This window comes from Oncorhynchus keta, chromosome 3, assembly GCF_023373465.1.
Source record: "Oncorhynchus keta strain PuntledgeMale-10-30-2019 chromosome 3, Oket_V2, whole genome shotgun sequence".
Lineage (NCBI taxonomy): Eukaryota > Metazoa > Chordata > Actinopteri > Salmoniformes > Salmonidae > Oncorhynchus > Oncorhynchus keta.
Window position 1 is genome coordinate 14862277 of NC_068423.1, and position 18773 is coordinate 14881049.

At 43.0% G+C, this 18773-nt stretch overlaps 1 protein-coding gene across 4 annotated transcripts in view; it reads right to left on the reverse strand.

Annotated features, from left to right (window-relative positions):
• LOC118367472 (vesicle transport through interaction with t-SNAREs homolog 1A-like) overlaps positions 1 to 18773 on the reverse strand; it is a 205748-nt gene that overhangs the window by 75592 nt on the left and 111383 nt on the right. For 2 of the 4 annotated variants that reach the window (XM_052490715.1, XM_052490713.1), the window contains 2 exons: positions 4679 to 4749; positions 96 to 157 (listed from right to left, as the gene is read on the reverse strand). In XM_052490715.1, the coding sequence (XP_052346675.1) occupies positions 96 to 157; positions 4679 to 4749 (133 nt within the window). Of the gene's footprint in view, positions 1 to 84; positions 158 to 4678; positions 4750 to 18773 lie in introns of all 4 variants that reach the window. The other 2 variants (XM_052490720.1, XM_052490718.1) reach the window with 1 other exon arrangement.

The following is an 18773-nucleotide window of genomic DNA, read 5'->3' on the forward strand; positions in this document are numbered from 1 at the left end:
GTGCTTAAATGAGTGGATGTAAATGTGGTTGATGACACAGTTGAAGACATCTACAGAGACATGCAGTAGAATCATGGTCCCTACCTGCCTCTTACCTTCTCAGCATGCCGGTTAGGATGCGGGAGCTCTTGCCCAGGTTGGCGTCTGTCTCTCTCAGCTAAAAGCAGGGGAAGGAGAAAGGACAGGTGTAACACATATAGATATATACAGTCCATATACACTCACATCTAGTACTGGGTCTGGCCCCCCTTTTCCTCCAGAACAGTCTGAATTCTTCAGGGCATGGATTCTAAAAGGGATGTTGGTCCATGCTGACATCAAGCATTTTCTGCAGATTGGACACCGGTACACCACTGCCACCAGCCTGTACTGTTCACACCAGGCAGGATGCTTCCATGGACTAATGCAGCTTACACCAAATCCTGACTCTGCCATCAGCACGATGCAACAGGAACCGGGATTCATCAGACCAGGCAATGTTTTTCCACTCCTCAATTGCCCAGTGTTGATCGCGTGCCCACTGGAGTCGCTTCTTCTTGTTTCTAGCTGATAAGAGTGGAACCCGGTGTGGTCGTCTGCTGCAATAGCCCAGCCATTACAAGGATCAAGGATTTATGCCTGCCGAGATGCCGTTCTGCACGCCACTGTTCTCCTGCGCCGCCTTTTGTCTTTTTGTGGCCCACCTGTTAACTTGCACGATCCTTGCCGTTCTCCTTCCACCTTTCTTATCAACGAGCGGTTTTCACCCACAGGACTGCCACTGACTGGATGTTTTTTTTGTTTGTCGCGCCATTCTCTGGAAACACTGTCGTGGGTGAAAAGCTCAGGAGGACGGCTGTTTCTAAGATACTGGATCCAGCATGCCTGGCATCAACGATCACACCACACTCAATCTCGTAGGCCACCTGTTTTACCCATTCAAATGTTCTATCAAACAGTAACTGGGTGCCGGTCTGCCTGCGTTATATAGCAAGCGAAGGCCACGTGACTCACTGTCTGTAGGAGCAATGCATTTTCGTGAACGGGGTGGTGTTCCTAGTATAACACTGCTCAGTTGTGACTGAGAAGTGAGTGAGACAGAGAGATGGAGAGAAACTAACACGGAACCCCAACCAGCTGTCACACCACATCACGACACGCAGGTCAAAATATCAAAACAAACTCTGAACCAATTACATTAATTTGGGGACAGGTCGAAAAGCATTAAACTTTTATTGCAATTTAGCTAGCTAGCTTGCACATGCTAGCTAATTTGTCCTATTTAGCTAGCTTGCTGTTGCTTTGATATTTTAACCTGCGTGTCGTGATCGCGTTTGGTGTGGTGAGACAAAATACATTTATGAACGATGGCACACGCTCGCAGCCGGTTTGGGTTCCGTGTACCGCCACCGACCTCGTTCGTCTTTCAGTCACCCACGTGGGTATAACCAATGAGGAGATTGCACGTGGGTACCTGCTTCTATAAACCAATGAGCAGATGAGAGAGGCAGGACTTGCAGCGCGATCTGCTTCACAAATAGAACTGACTTCTATTTTAGCCCTTGGCAACACCGGCGCGTGTGGGTGCAATAATTGAATAATATAGATTTCTACATTTATTTTTGCAACGCTCGCGCACGCAACTTGAGAGGTGTAGTCAGGGTATGAGAAAGAATATAAGAGATTAAAGGAATGATCCACACCAAATATATATATATTTTTCTCATTAGTTCACTGTTGATACAGTTCCAAAATGATTTGCTTGGCAGCAGTCAAGTTCAGGATAGAAGACTTCAAAAAGCTAATTGCAACATGCCGCATCATGATGATGCAAAATGTGGCTAGTTGCTTTCTGAAAGTCCTATGCTGACGTGCAAAACTGGGCTAAAATTCAGACAGAGAAAAATATTCTGTAAAGAGACGAACACAGCAAATGAGAGAAGGCCTGTAGAATGACTTTGTGCTGCGACTACATCTGTGTGTGGAGTAAAATGCTGACACCGTGACGCATGAGAAGCCACAAAATGGGGGCTTCGCTGTGTAAGAGACTATTCAGAGACAGAGGGGGGGCTTCTCTGACCTTCCCTCTCTCCATCTCTCTTCCCCTGCAACCTTTGGCTTTGCCTTTCCCAAAAACCCCAAATATCACCAGCTCTTTATCTATTTAACTCTTACTATGTTCCACACTCTGACCCTTCACCCTGACATTTATTTACCCTTTTGCCTCTGTTGTCTTCATATTTTCTTTTCACACTTTCCTTCCCTCATCTCTTTCCATGTGAGGGTTGTTCTGGCAGGCTGTGTTGACAAACGTGATGGATGGCAAGCTGAGCTGGCTCAGATGTGGTTTTGGTGGCTGGCACTAACACCAGCCATACAGCCGCCTGAGGTCTCTCTCAAACCCCATGGATGGATCGCTCTCCAACTTTCGCACCAAAAAATCTAGACTTCCAACTTTCGCCCCAAATCATATATATATATATATATATAAAGGGGCCATTTATAAGATATAGCCTGAGATTGATGAGGCAATAAGGCAAACAATCTATTCTAATTAAGTATTTAAGGAATTAATTTACTGTGAGGATTGGTGACAGTGCTCAGTGATTGAAGTTAAAAAAACAAGTTCAAGTGTCTGCTGTCGACTTCCACTTATACCAGAAACAAAAAAACACAACAAAACCTTTGACACCTGATTTGACTAAGGGAAAGCCATGCTGAGTGCATGCGTGTGATTAGTGAGTGAGTGAGACTATTGTGTGTGTGCCACTCACTGTGAACGCAAGTGTGTCTGGGTATTTATGTTTAAACAATGCCCCCCCAAACCCATTAATCCTTTGTCTTTTCCATATAAGGACGACGTTTACCGACGCTTCTATCCTGTGTCTTCACATCTTGTCTTTCTTCTCTTTCCCCCGCTCCCCATACTGCTTTTCGACCCACAAAATGTCTTTAAAAGAAAGAGGGGGGCCTGTGAGGGTTCATGGGGGAAAAAGACGAGAGAGAGAGAAAAAGAGACTATTCTCCTTAGACGGCAGGCAGACCTTTTGAAAGGAAATGTTGGATTTCCTTTGAAATCGCCTGTGAGGCCCACTGCCATTTTGTGATCTTTTAGCATTCTCCGTGGATGGGCCGTCAGAGCGGGGCCCCTCACCGTGCTGGAGTTCTGTCTACTCTACCTGTCTGTCTAGGGGAGGAAGGGTGGAGGTGAGGAAGATTACATAGGGAGGGACAGATCGACAGAGAAAGAGGGTGAGAGTGGGAGATGGTCGGGGAGACAGAGGGCCACAGTCTAATGCTCTAAAATTGAGAGTGATAGGAAGAGAATAGAAGTGATAGAGAGCAATATACTGAACAAAAACATAAACGTAAAGTGTTGGTCCCATGTTTCAACAGCTGAAATAAAAGATCCCAGAAATGTTCCACGCGCACACGTTTGTTTGTTCACCTGCGGGACCAGCCACCCGGAAAGCTGATGAAACTCTGGGTTTGCACAAATGAACAATTTCTGCACAAACTGTCAGAAACCGTCTCAGGGATGCTCATCTGCGTGCTCGTCGTCCTCACCAAGGTCTTGACCTGACTGCAGTTCGGCATCGTAACTAACTTCAGTGGGCAAATGCTCATCTTCGACGGCCACTGGGATGCCGGAGAAGTGTCCTCTTTACGGATGAATCCCATTATCAACTGTTTCGGGCAGATGGCAGACCGTGTGTATGGCGGTGTGTGGACGAGTGGTTTGCTGATGTCAACGTTGTGAACAGAGTGCCCCATGGTGGCGGTGGGGTTATGGTATGGGCAGGCATAAGCTACGGACAACGAACATAATTGCATTTTATCGCTGGCAATTTGAATGCACAGAGATACCTTGACGAGATCCTGAGGCCCATTACCGCGCCATTCATCTGCCACCATCACCTCATGTTTCAGCATGATAATGCAGGGCCCCATGTCTCAAGGATCTGTACACAATTCCTGGAAGTGGAGATTTTCCCTGCTCTTCCATGGCCTGCATACCAGACCTGTCACCCATTGAGCATGTATGGGATGCTCTGGATTGACTTGTACGACAGCGTGTTCCAGTTCCCGCCAATATCCAGCAACTTCACACAGCCATTAAAGAGGAGTGGGACAACATCCCACAGGCCACGATCAACTACGCAAAGGAGATGTGTCGTGCTGAATGAGGCAAATGCTGGTCCCACTAGATACTGACTGGTTTTCTGACGAACACCCTTACTTAAAAAAAAAGGTATCTATATTCCCAGTCATGGGAGGTCCCAATTTATTTATTTTAATTGACTGATTTCCGTATATGAACTGTCACTAAGTAAAATCTTGAAATTGTTTCATGTTGCATATATATTTTTGTTCAGTGTAGAAAGAGAGAGGTAAAGAGAGTCACAAGGCCTAATGCTCAGTCAGTGTGTGTGTGTCCGTTCGTGCATGTGTGTGCACCCGTGTGTGTTTGCTCAGACAGTCTTACATCACACATGACATCATTGCATGGGACTCATAATGCTTTCATGAGTACAGCACTGGATGTTGACCATGTCCCTAACCAACTACACTGCCCTGTTGTCCTCAGCACTTTGTTCTGGTCTTCAATCTCACTGTTCTTCAAGTACGGGCCTTTACACGCTCATTAGAGGCTAACGGTTCATGTCCAGTGCCTGTGCGCGCGTGCACGTGTACTCACCCGATCTCTGGATCTCTGGATCTTCTCGCGGTCGGTGTGTAGGTTAGCCAGGATCTCTTGGCCAACTTGTTCTGAAGAACAAGGAGAGGAGAAACACAGTTATGTTTGCATGAATACGCTTTGCCTGGGTTTCACCGGTCTTCCCTTTCATTCCTCACTGAACATTCACTGACAGAAGTTCAAGGTAAGTGTGTCACTTAAGGACATGACAGCACTAAATCCCGAAATTGAACCAGTGACTTAAGGACATGACAGCACTAAATCCCGAAATTGAACCAGTGACTTAAGTCCATGCTCTGCTACTGTTGCCAAATAGTCTAGTCCACAGCTATAGAGGATAGACATTGAGGTGTGTGTGTGTGTGTGTGTGTGTGTGTGTGTGTTCGCCAGCAGACGGCTAGCTATGCTGCCTTGCGCATGGTACTCCTCCTTGAGCTACAGCACAAAATGCTAGACGGACACACTACCCTGCTGAACACCAGCTTGAGAAGCTAAAACCTGACCGTGCTCGGCCTCCTTCAGCCAAGGTCTGTCGAGTTCAGATCAACCAGTCCACTAACTTCCCAACATTAGGGAACATTGTACCAAACCCATGCCGGGCTAAGTTAAGCCTTACTGAGCCTAGCTCAGAGCCTGGATCAGCTGTGCCGACAGCACCATTAACTTGAACACCACTAGCAACTGATCCTCATTTCAAGGCACAATCTTATAATAGATACACTCAGAATAAAACAGAACTATATGAAATTCTATTCCATTTGAAATAGTTAACATAGGTAAAGATCTTCATATTAAAATGCTAACAACTGCTTTCATGATGGCTTAATTGAATCTTCAACTTCTAAAAGTCTCATATGCTCAGATGAACGGACAAGATGTTCAAGGTCTCACCACTTTTCTATCACTTACAGTACATCACAACTCGAGTATCTCACAACAATATCCCAGGCTGCACGCGACATCCTGCTACTGGAATCCAATCAGCTGATGCAATATTCATAAAACCACTCTTAATAAATGCTGCTCGTCCGTCGTGGATGTAAGCACTTTAAACGCACACTTCTAAAACGTCGCCAACAAGGCGTCTGACAAAATATAAGATCCCACCACTGTCACCAACTGTAAGCAGATACTGCATTAGGGTTAGAAATGAGGGAGGGAGATTTGTTTTCTTGTAGCCCAGATCAAAGACTGCTTTCAAACGCACCAAACAATCTGGCGTAAACAACCACTCCTGACTAGATTACACTACACAGGTGCCGCACTCCAAAGAGCCCACGTGCCGCTATGCTTGTTTTGGGGGAACGCCGCAGAAAAATGGGCTACATCTGGCAGCTAGACAAGAGAGGAAAAAGAGATCGCAGAGAGGAGGAAGAGAGAAGGGGACGGGGGGGCTGTCGAATGAGTGACGCCTCTCCCTTCCGTTCCCCTCAACGGGCGCACAACGCACCTCTTTCTGCCTTCATTCATTTCTAAATCATGGATGAGACAGATTGAAGGATACACAGATTAAACAAACAGTCACATGTGACAAATAGGGTCGATTAAAAGGCTTAATGCAGGTATTAGTAACCATGGTAATACACGCCTCCCAGTCCCCTCCAAAAGAACAAGGGATAAACAGGGAACGGAGCTGTGGCAGGAAGTCTTCTGTAAAGACAACTAGGCGCCGCCATCCGTCTCTGTCCGGGATGGGGCTTAAGACAGATGAGGGTGACAAGTGCTACACAAGTCAAGCCACATCGTCGTTGGCGTGGATGAAGACAGAGAGCGCGTTATTGGAAAAGCACACACTCAGACTGAGAAGATGGATGAGAGCGTTGCGGAAGAATAGGGCCCAATGATATCCTACTGTATTGACAGGGGCAGAGGTGCGAATGTAGTGTACAGGACCTCGGTCTGGAGAATATAGGCCTACGTTCAAGTAAGGCCATACACAATTTAAAATGGTTAACAGATGCACTTCACTTTTCAAAAAGTGAAAGTTGTACTGAAAAATGTCTGCTCGAATTATGGCTGCACGATGCCTCTTATCCTAAACAAGAGGAGCATCTCTTGATTTGGTCGCTAGGTGTTGAACTAAGGCTGCTATGGTATTCTACATATTTTCAAATATCTTACAAGGTAAGCTTAAATTTTGTCTGTGTTAGAGCTACATGGGGGGGGGGGTGAAATTAATACTTATGTTGGTAGGAACAAATCTAGCCTGTTAACATTGAATGTCCACCAAGTGACTATATATATGCGCATGAAAAATATGATAAATACTTGGATATCCCCTGTCCCCTGACACCACCACAATGTTTGAGAGAGGTTGGTGTTGTAGAAGTGTAGTTTTTATAGTGAACAGTCACTTTTACGCACATCCAGTGTGCAAAAACAGTGCAATTACCACATTTGGACACTTTGGAGAGGTTGAAATGACACTTAAATGTAAATGTCCCATGACCACACTTACTAAAACAACTGCCCATTTCTAGTTGTTAGGTCTATCAATCCCATTTTTTGTTGTTGATATTGTTCACATGTTATGAAAGCCATCTAATGCTTTTTCAGCTTTGGGAACCAATAATTCACTTATAGCAGGTCAAAGATTACTTAAAAAAAGAAAAAGGTTATTTGTGTGTCCTATCTGTCTTCTGATCAAATTTTATTTATATAGCCCTTCGTACATCAGCTGATATCTCAAAGTGCTGTACAGAAACCCAGCCTAAAACCCCAAACAGCAAGCAATGCAGGTGTAGAAGCACGGTGGCTAGGAAAAACTCCCTAGAAAGGCCAAAACCTAGGAAGAAACCTAGAGAGGAACCAGGCTATGTGGGGTGGCCAGTCCTCTTCTGGCTGTGCCGGGATCATTTCCTCATCATCTCCCAGATGTCTTCCTTCCAAATATACCAAGTTTAGGCATGTCAGAGTCATGTAATTACGCATGAATAGCAGTTACTTTTGAGTATGTCTATTTAGGCGGACAAAGGCAGCCAATGAGAAAATGAGGATGAATGACTTGATATGGGTAGGCTACATTATATACATTTCCATGAATGTTAAACATGACCCGCTTCCACTTTTAACAACATTCTCATCAGCTAGCTAGGCTACATGTTCCACAGCCACCACAACTGATTTAGGTGCCATCATTTCTATGGCTGATAAACACAGCTACTAATCCTTCAACTTACTACCGCTACTGATGAAGCGCATAACCACTACGCCAACAACGGTGAAGACAGCGTCTCCCCTACATAGGTAAATTGTAATTGAATGTCATAGCTGAGCCGGTGTGCTGTAAACGCAATCCCGTTATGATGAAGAGTCCCCAGAGCCGACAGACTGTAGAACACATTAAAGACTCTGGTTTCGGCAGCCAGGGCCAAGACCACAAGTTCAAAGAGAAACACGTCCCTTTAGCTGTGTAACCACAAATGGATGTTGCCATTAAGAATTCCCTCACCTCACCACACACAGTCCTGTCCCTTCCCCACTGGACCATTAGCTGTGTACACACACCGCCTCCCCACGGCCTCTCTCCCTTTACCACAGTCACTTTCAAAGCAACAAGCGCTCAGTCTCGCCTCAGAAGTAGGCGTTCATCCATGTTTCTCAAACTTCAAATTTCTAAGTGTTTATTAAGGTTAGGCATTCACTCTGGATGGATAAGGTAAGGGTTAAGGTTTGGGATAGGCTTAAAACTAAAATCTCAAAAACATCTTGTATTGCTGGATTTGAACTTGCAACCTTTGGAATCAGAGGCAGATGCTTACGCCCCATCCGCCATCCCCGTCCACAAAACAGAAACCTCTTGAACGGGAACAGCGCTCACTGTTACCCCTAATGGCCGGTTTCCAAGTCATCTCCCAATGTCCTCGTAGATGGAAGGACGTCGAATCCTGACTTGTATATCACAGTGACCTGGCTGTTCAGAGAGTAAGGGAAATGTTGAGGAATTGCCAAATCTGTTCCCTCGAAAGGGGAGCTATCGTTGAGAACTATCGGCTATTGTGGAGGAGGATGAAAGAAGGCTTTTCTAATAACGTCTCCTCCCCTGATGATATTCCTTCCTGAACACAGGAAGAAAGGAAAGTGTCCCCCCAAATCCATCTCAACGTAGGCTATATTTAAGCTACAATCCACACGCAAATACACTTCAAGTATGTCTGATCACACAGTTCATCATCATGGACAGAATCTCACGTTGAAATAGAGGTGTTAGATACTTTTACCTGTAACAGTTTGTGATGTTTTGACAGCTCATCGCCAGGCTTTATGTTCCGGAACGGTCCGTTACACTACAGACGGCACTGTGTCAACACGTCATAGTTTCCGACAACGAGTGAGAATTGTAAAATGTAGAGGGGGATTGGATCAGAGAGAATGAACAAACAATGAGAAATCAAGCTACTCTAACTTACTACGCAGAGTTATTATCATCCGCCACTATTTATGAAACGTCATGACCTTTTCCCACAATAATGGAAAATGGTTTACTGTGGGAATTGAACGCTGAGCTAAATGAAATTCACTTCAAATTCAGAATCACTGAAACTTGCCTCTACGCTCAATGCTCCATTGTGCCATTGAGCAAGGCATTTAACCCCAATTTGCTCCAGGGGTGCCGTACTACTATGGCTGACCCGGTAAAACACATTTCACTGCACCTATCTGGTATGTGACAAAAAAGAATCACACCACCACTATAATCACACCCCCACTGGAGAGCAGGAATTTATATATATTAACTCGTTAACTAATGCTCTTTAGGGAGATTAGCAGAACTGACTAGATAAGAACAAATGGATAGGATAGGGTAAGTAATCCTTCTCACCCCCCTAAAAGATTTAGATGCACTATTGTAAGTGGCTGTTCCACTGGATGTCATAAGGTGTATGCACCAATTTGTAAGTCGCTCTGGATAAGAGCGTCTGCTAAATGACTTTAAAAAAATAAATAAAAAATAAATAAAAAAAATGGTGCATTGACTCAGTTTAGCTTAAGCAGATAGTGATAAAATTCAATTGAACATTATCCAAATCCATCCATCCCTCCTCCTCCTTTTTGGTTCTTTGACCTAGTGTTGGAAGAGATGCATTGGGTCTCACCCATAGAGACAGATGGAGGACTAGCGCCCAAAAGCCTGTTTTAGCATGGGCAGTGGCATTGAGGACCATTTTGAAGTAGTCAACTGGGTGGGACTTCCTATGGGTTAAGGAAGGATAATCCCTGGGGAAAAGTTCTTATTTTGTACACTCCCCTGGATCATTTTATTTACACTCATCAAAGTTGTACACGCCGAGGGACGTTGTACACGCCGAGGGACGTTGTACACGCCGAGGGACGTTGTACACGCCGAGGGACGTTGTACACGCCGAGGGACGTTGTACACGCCGAGGGACGTTGTACACGCCGAGGGAAGTTTGTTATGCTGAGCCCACAGGCCATGTGTCTAGTCTTGGTCACACTGACTGACCTGGCTCACAAAGTCAAGAGGGCCAGAACCAGGTCATTGGGGGTCATGCAGCATCTGGTGAATCTACAGTGTGATGCTCTTACATGTGAATGTGGGGTGGGTACAATGGGGAGTCCAGCTCACTCGGGTGGGTGCTTATATTTAAGTCACTTGCTCAAGGGCACAGACAGATTTTTCACCTTGTCGGCTCGAGGACTCGAACAAGCGACATTTCGGTTACTGGCCCAACACTATTACCAATAGTGTTTAGTCAGCATTTTATTTGAACAGCAGTGGCGGGATAAGATGAGCTGGAAGAGCTTTTCTTTTCTTGCATGAGTTTGCATATATGTGAGCAGATAGGGGTGAATACCAAGCAGGCAGTGCACTGACCAGCCCTTTAGTGGGCCTTTGTCTGCATGTGTATGATGCTATGAGCAGCGGCGTGGAGGGCAGTCAGTCCGGGTGTTTTTCTGAGGCCTTTCTTCACTCTGCTGGGCTGTGTTTTATTCATGGCCTGTGCCCTGACCCCGCAGAGCTCCTGTTCTGACAAATCACTTCTGATTAAGACAGATCTCTATTAGCCACTCAACTTAGCCTACTCATCATCCCCCCTTTCCCCTTCTCCCTCGCCTGTCCGTCAGACCGGAGCAAGACGCAAAGGAAATGTTCCGCCGTGGTTTTAAATGGCTGATTACGGACAATTGGCGGATGGAGAGATGTAAGGGAGTCTTATGGGTGATAAGACGCAGGTTTAATGGGTATAAATGACCAGGCCGACTAGGAGGACCAGCTGGTAATAGAACCATTTGTTTCAGGCAGAACAGGAGTGGGAGAAAAAATGAAGACTGTTTTTCTCCAATTGAACTCCCCTGCCTGCCTGCCTCCCTCCCTCCCTCCCTCGCCGCCTCAAGTTCAAACACTTCCGTTCTCATATTGACTTTTAACAGTAAGGTCCCTCTCACTCGTCCTGAATGAGAATAGATGAAGGTCGGAAGCGAGGCCGGTAGTTTTAGATTTATGAAACGACTCAGACAAGCACATATACAGACGCGGCTGTAGACATGGCCTCAGACCAGACATACACACTTAGATACCCAGGCACAAAGCAATGCATCCCATAACCTACTTGTAGTGTAAAAAACGTCATTATAAACTGGGTGGTTTGAGTCATGAATGAGGATTGACTGAAAGCCGTGGTATATCAGACCGTATACCACAGGTACGACAAAGCATTTATTTTTTACTGCTCTAATTACATTGGTAACCAGTTTATAATGGCAATAAGGCACCTCAGGAGTTTGTGGTGTATTGCCAATATACCACGGCTAAGGGCTGTGTCCAGGCACTCCGCGGTGCGTCATGCTTAAGAACAGCCCTTAGCCGGGGTATATTGGTCATATACCACACCCCCCTCGGGCCTTATTGCATAAATACACGACTGCACTGATGACACTCTGCCTACTTAAGGCAAAACTTCTAAAATCATCAAGTTAAAACAGAACCAATATATAAAAACTGTTCAACAGCTGTAAAGTCTTATTGTTTAAATCCCCAAAACAATACTAAATTAACCTGAACCACAATAGTGGAGGGCAAAGGGAGTAGAAGGAGGAGGGGGGGGGATGGGGGAAGGTTTCCGTCAGCAAATTGCCTGGAATTACTGAACCATCCAAATGAAAACTAATGGACTTTGGGCCACACTGTGATTGCCTCAACACACAGACGTAACACGGGAACGACACCATACAGGGCCTTCAATTAAAAACCGGGAATTTCCACGGACGGCTGGTCAGCCCCATACATCTACAGTGTCCCCACAGCAACGCTGGTCAATTCTATGGATCAAATGGACTCGACTGATTCATTCCATTTCCACTGCTCCCGGAAATATGTGTACGTGTTGATTGAGCTTGTGGTCAGAATGAGCAGAACATTTATGAAGTGGTGGAATAAAAACAACCCTGGTTCATACAGTATAAACACACTCCTTTCAGCCCTCGGTAGCGTGGATACAACGAAGCCATAGACTATGAAAGAAAAGCTGCCTTTATAATAAAGCTTCACAACAAGGTGAAAAAAATCTGCCGATGTGCCCTTGAGCAAAGCACTCGACCCCAATTGTCTGCCGTTATCTGTTGATAACCCTGGCCGTGATCTCACTCTCCGAGGGTGTCTCGGGGCGAGCTGGGATATGCAAAAAAAAAAAAAAAAAAAAAAACATTTCCTAATCACACACATGTATAATACACACTCGTACATATTTGAAATAGGACAAATAAGGACACAACAAATTATTATTTTTAGCGTATTACTTACAATACGTAGTGGGGAATACATTAAAGCTTATCGTTTGTGTAATGGAGAATAGAGATGACTATCACAGTACAGACAACTGACATTCTCACCGCTGACAAACGGTCTATGGAAAAGAAAGTTGAGATACTGAAACTGGATAGAAAGATGAAGACATCACAGGGAAAAGATGGAAGATGAAAACGTATGAAACAAGGATGAACCACCCCTAAACCTGGCAGCCACAAAGGGAGGTATATATCTGAAAAACCCCAAATATCCCATTTACCCCAAAGAAGTCTGTCAGTTTAAGGAAACGGACTCAAGGAAAAAAGGGGGAAGAAGAAACTTGACATTCCCCAGTTTCTTTTTCAACAGTTTAGGAACGATAATAAATCGCAATACTCCTGATTAAAGGCTTTCACGTCTCTAATCAGAAAGTTGACAGGCAGATCAAAGCGCGCAACATGATTTTTTTGCCTTTTAATTATCTGTACAACACCATACCTCAGGCTGCTCTTCCTCAAACTCTCACAAAAGATGGCAAAGGAAGATCTAACACTTCTTAACAGTTCATTATCCAATAAGAAGGAGAAGAGAAAAAAACACTCCACACACAACTATTTTGAAGGGCTTTAAAGCAATCTACACAATTAGCAAAGACCTGGGGGAGGCCTGTGGTCCTCTATTAGCACATCCCAAATTGAAACACCTTAATTATGTTTGTCAAAACGGACACCGCGTCACCCTCATTTGCATGTTTTGACAGGGCCCGTTGTGATTCAAGACCCCCCCCATCGGAACACAGGGAGTATTTAGCAGATTTCAACACCTACTGATTATACAGTATTTCCCTCTGAATAAATGAAATGACTCATTAATTTGTGCTTTGTTTCAGATCCTTTCCCCCTCCCCAATTATCGGAGAGAGTTAAGAGTATAATGGAGGCAAACAATAAGTAACGTGTGCATAGGCAGAGTGCTCACTAGGGCTGTGGCTGTGACGAAATTTCCTCAGCTGGTAATTGTCAAGCAAATAACTGTCGGTCCTCATAGTAATAACTGTTAATAAACATAAACACATTTAGCATCTCCTGGCTTACAAAAAGCCTAATAAATCAGTGTAATATAGCCTACTCCTTCACAATAAATACATGATTTATTTTAGACAGGTCTAAAGAAACATGATATGAAGAAAATGTAGTCTATTTCAGAATAGCATACTCTGAGTTGTCCTTATGTTAGGTCCTGATCTGTGCCAAATGGCTGTGGGCTACACAAGTTCATTTAACAGACAAGATTAGCTTATAATTAATTATGAAGAATACAATGAACAAAGTTATAAATATTTTCTTCAAATGATTTGAGGGAGTGCGCACATTCGGCTATTCTGTGTTGAGCGGTTAACAAAGAAATATGTACTCCTACATGCTTAATTTAGAGTTATTAATGTAACTTTAGATGTTCTACAAACGTTGGGCTATATGTTGAGATTTTTCATACACTAAGGCTGCATGATGTGACTAATGATGTTTTGAAAAAATTTGCTTGATAGGCATGAGCTCGGATTTTTTTTTTTTTGCGCAGGCTGTACACACTCCAAAAGTCTCTCATTCACAATTTGACAAGCACTTGATAATGCCTTGAATTTCACGGTGGCATCCCCTTTGGGGCCGTAATGCACCCTAAAATAATTCATACCTTTGTGGCCCGGAGTGCTGCATTGTGCCCTTCTCCCTGAGTGTGCTGTACAATCCGAAGCGTCTCTCACTCACACGGCTCCCAGTCACATGATTAGGTCTGTCTCACAGGCTACAAGTGAAGACAGACACATCAGGGTTGCAACTGCGCGCCTCCTTATCCAATTCCGAGGTGCATATTGAAGATATTGGAAGAACAACAGTGGTCCTTCTGTAGCTCAGTTGGTAGAGCATGGCGCTTGTAACGCCAGGGTAGTGGGTTCGATTCCCGGGACCACCCATACGTAGAATGTATGCACACATGACTGTAAGTCGCTTTGGATAAAAGCGTCTGCTAAATGGCATATATTATTATATTATTATTATTTATTATATTAACAACATGAGTAGGCCTCACGAACAGCAAAAGCACTAGCCTATGTCAATCTACTATCACCCATAGTACAAAAGTTGACCTATTCTATTCTGTGCGAGAAATAAATATTCCAAACATAGTTTGGGACAGTTGTGGAATGCGACAGATCCCAAATGAATACAACCACTAGCAAACAGAAACTAAAAAAAATATTCTATGCAATGTGGCTGACGCAACAGATCAGAACGTTTATGTTAAAATGTTGATAAACTATTAGTCTATTTCTTCACATAATAAGCCCAGGAATGCGTACATGGCAGTAGGCTATATGCGTTAATGTTCCATTTGTGGAAAACACCATTATCAAAAGTGACAGCAAATGCAATTATGCATGTAATGCTTTTATTATAAAGGTGCATTTTTATGGTGAAAATTATCTCCCCCAAACTTGAAACTCACGCGCTGCTTATGTATGCCAGTTAGGCTGTACACCCATTGTAAAGCAGATTAATGTGCTTCATTTTAAGATGTTATTTTTCCACTTTAGTTGTGATACAAACCTTTTTAAAACATATCGGCCTATGGGCTAGGCTACATGAGGTGTGAGACTATGTTTGAAAAAAAAAAGGCATGTTTCTTATGCTGGGCATCATTCACAAGTGACAATATATAATTCACAAGTGATAGGCTTGATTTAATCTTGTGCTTACATATACTAAATCATTTTTGCGTGAAATTTGTTTTGATTTAGAATGTACCATTATCATACACCTGTATGGAAACAGGGGCAGCAGGAAAAAAAGACATGTCATCTAAGCACTTAAATAGCGAATGGAGGATGCTTTTCCCCGTGGTTTATTTTCATGCCAGCCAAAAAATCCAATTGTATTGGTCACATACACATTTACCAGATGTTATTGCGGGTGTAGCGAAATGCTTGTGTTCCTATCTCCAACAGTGCAGTAATATCTAACAATTCACAACAATACACACAAATCTAAAAGTAAAATACCGGAATTAAGAAATATATAAATATTAGGACGAGTAATGTCGGAGTGGCATTGATTAAAATACAGTAGAATAGAATACAGTAGATACTGCTTTATTCATTTCATATGTGTATGTAAACATTATTAAAGTGACAAGTGTTCTTGGTAGGCTATACTCCTGTACTAAATATAAGCAAGGTGCTAAATATTAGAAAAGTTGAGAAATAAATATAGTATGCCTAGCCTATATAAAGCTGATGGGAGCCTCCTATTTTGAATAGAGGCCATCAACACTGTTTTCTCACGCAATTGCATAGCCTATAGAAATGTTGCGCAACATGATTTCTCGATGACATTTGCATTGATGTCAGAGTGATTAGAGGGACAATAGAGTGCTGAGTGCCAGGCAGTTAGCAAGTTTGGTAGGCTACTAATGACCAGCAGCAGCATCAGAGTTTGGAGAAGCCTAATTACCGTGCCCAAAACGGTCATGTGAAATTTGACTGCCATAAGGTAATACGGTCACCACAACAGCCCTATGTGTGCAACAACTAGCTACTCTATCTATATGGCTATCCTGATGATTGCAGTTAACCAACATGATTAGATTCGGCCTGTCTGGTTGGACATAGTTTATAGGAGTCAACTGGAAGATTTCACAGGCCAACGAAGCCTTTGTGCAATGGAAAATAGTTTTGGACACCTATAAATACAAAATGAATTATGATTTCCAAAAGTTGAAAAGGGTGCCAAGAGAGAATGCTGAAGTTGAGAGTAAAACATTGAGTTCTGGTGATATAATGCCAAAAAACAAGACAGAGACTAAATGCATTTCACCCAACAGAGTGATGATGCCGAAATGCTTTTTAGATCCACTTAAATGGGGACAATTGAATGTTTTATCAATCAATCAACACTAGCTAAATAATACAAAAAGGTGAGTACCCATCTCAGTGGCCTTCACAAATTCCTTTAGTCTAAACTTGGTTACCATTGTACCTACACTTATATCTCTCATGAAGTGATCGACGGTGACCTTCTTGTGGCCTTTGTTGCACATGAGGTTACATAAGTTTGTTTGCATTCGGCACAACGTTTAAGGTGACCGCAGCCGTTTCTTCTATGGAGCAACAGGAAAGCTCATGACTTTATCAGAACACTACATCTTTGTGGCCGCTCACAACAGCAAGTTTGTCTCTCGCTTTGGGGCTCATACTGACACACAGTAAGACAGCTATTATAAGGGAGGCATAGAGAGGGCACACAAAAAAAGAGACGCATCATGTGCCCCATTAACAATGAGCACGGCCACGGAGGTTAAGGACGATTACTGTCAGCAGCCTAGTGTGAAAACACACGTGGCAGTGCCAACCAGGGCACCGCTAAGGACCCGATGACACTGTGACAGTGCCTGAGTACAGTATATGTGAGTGTCCAGTTCACATCGTTTTGCCCACGCAAGACGATTCAACAACTGAACAACTGTTTCTAAAAGTCTGTTCAAATAAGAATGGGGAAATCATAGCCAGCTTTTTTTCCTTAATAAAATTTCACAAAAGTTGAGGTAAGAGCACCTTGGCATGGTAAACCAGAGCAAAACAAATGAAAAGTTACAATGTGCTGTACAATATACCCTGCTGTGAATGAAAACTTCATCTATTTTATTCAGTGCATTTGTTCTGTAGCTACTTCACTCAGTGGGTGGGATCTTGGATTCTCACAGCCTCACAGCTTTTCCTGAAAACGTCAGCTTCAAGGATCCAACAAAACATACTGTGCCTTCAGAAAGTATTCACACCCCTGGACTTTTCCCACATTTTGTTATGTTACAGCCTGAATTTAGAATGGATTCTAATTATATATTTTTTTCATGTCAAAGTGGAATTATGTTTATCGAAATGTTTAGGAAAAGCTGAAATGTCTTGAGTAAGTATTCAAGCCATTTATCATGGCAAGCCTAAATAAGTTCAGGTGTAAACATTTGCTTAACAAGTCACATAAGTTGCATGGACTCACTCTGTGAGCAATAATAATGTTTAACATGATTTCTGAATGACAACCTCATCTCTGTATCCAACACATACAATTATATTTAAGTTTCCTCAGTCGAAGAGTGAATTTCAAACACCGACCAAAGACCAGAGGGGTTTTCCAATGCCTCGCAAAGAAGGGCACCTACTGTAAGATGGGTAAAATATATATACAGTGGGGCAAAAAAGTATTTAGTCAGCCACCAATTGTGCAAGTTCTCCCACTTAAAAAGATGAGAAAGGCCTGTAATTTTCAACATAGATACACTTCAACTATGACAGACAAAATAAAAAATAATGATAATCGGTATCGGTGTTGAAAAATCATAAATCGGTCGACCTCTAATGGATATGCTTATAATTGTTATGGACTGGGGAGTTTTTCAGGATAAAAAAAATACATGGAATGGAGCTAAGCACAGGCAAAATCCTAGAGGAAAACCTGGTTCAGTCTGCTTTCCACCAGACACTGGGAGATTAATTCACCTTTCAGCAGGACAATAACCTAAAACACAAGGCCAAATCTACTCGGGAGTTGCTTACCAAAAAGACTGTGAATTTTCCTGAGGGGCCGAGTTACAGTTTTGACTTAAATCTACTTGAAAATCTATGGCAAGACATGAACATGGTTGTCTAGCGATGATCAACAACACGTTTAACAGAACTTTAAGAAGAATAATGGGCAAATGTTGCCAGGTGTGGAAAGCTCTTAGAGACTTACCCATAAAGATTCACTGCTGTAATCGCTGTCAAATGTGCTTCTACAAAGTATTGGCTCAGGGGTGTGAATACTTCTGTAAATGAGATATTTCTGTATTTCATTTTCAATAAATGTGCCAACATTTCTAAAAATATGTGTGTAGATGGGTGAGAAAAACATATCTTTAATCCATGTTGAATTCAGGCTGTAACAACAAAATGTAGAATAAGTCTAGGGGTATGAATACTTTCTGAAGGCACCTTATCATTCTGAAGTGCTATGCATAATGCCCGAATGAGAAAAAGGATAATATATGTTTGAAATATGTTCAAAATATGACCCATTGTGACAGAACACTCAGACAGGCCTACAACTGACCATCAAAAGGGGGAAGGCAATACACCCATTCAAAAAAGGAAATTCTCCATACAGTATATCACTAGCAGAGAAAAAAGATATCTCCTGTTCTAGGGAATTAACTAAAAAACTTCCCCGGTATCTTCCCCACTAATGAAGCATATCTAACTTTTTACGACACGGCAGAAGTAATTGAATCTAACTTCTGAGGACCTCGACACCATCAA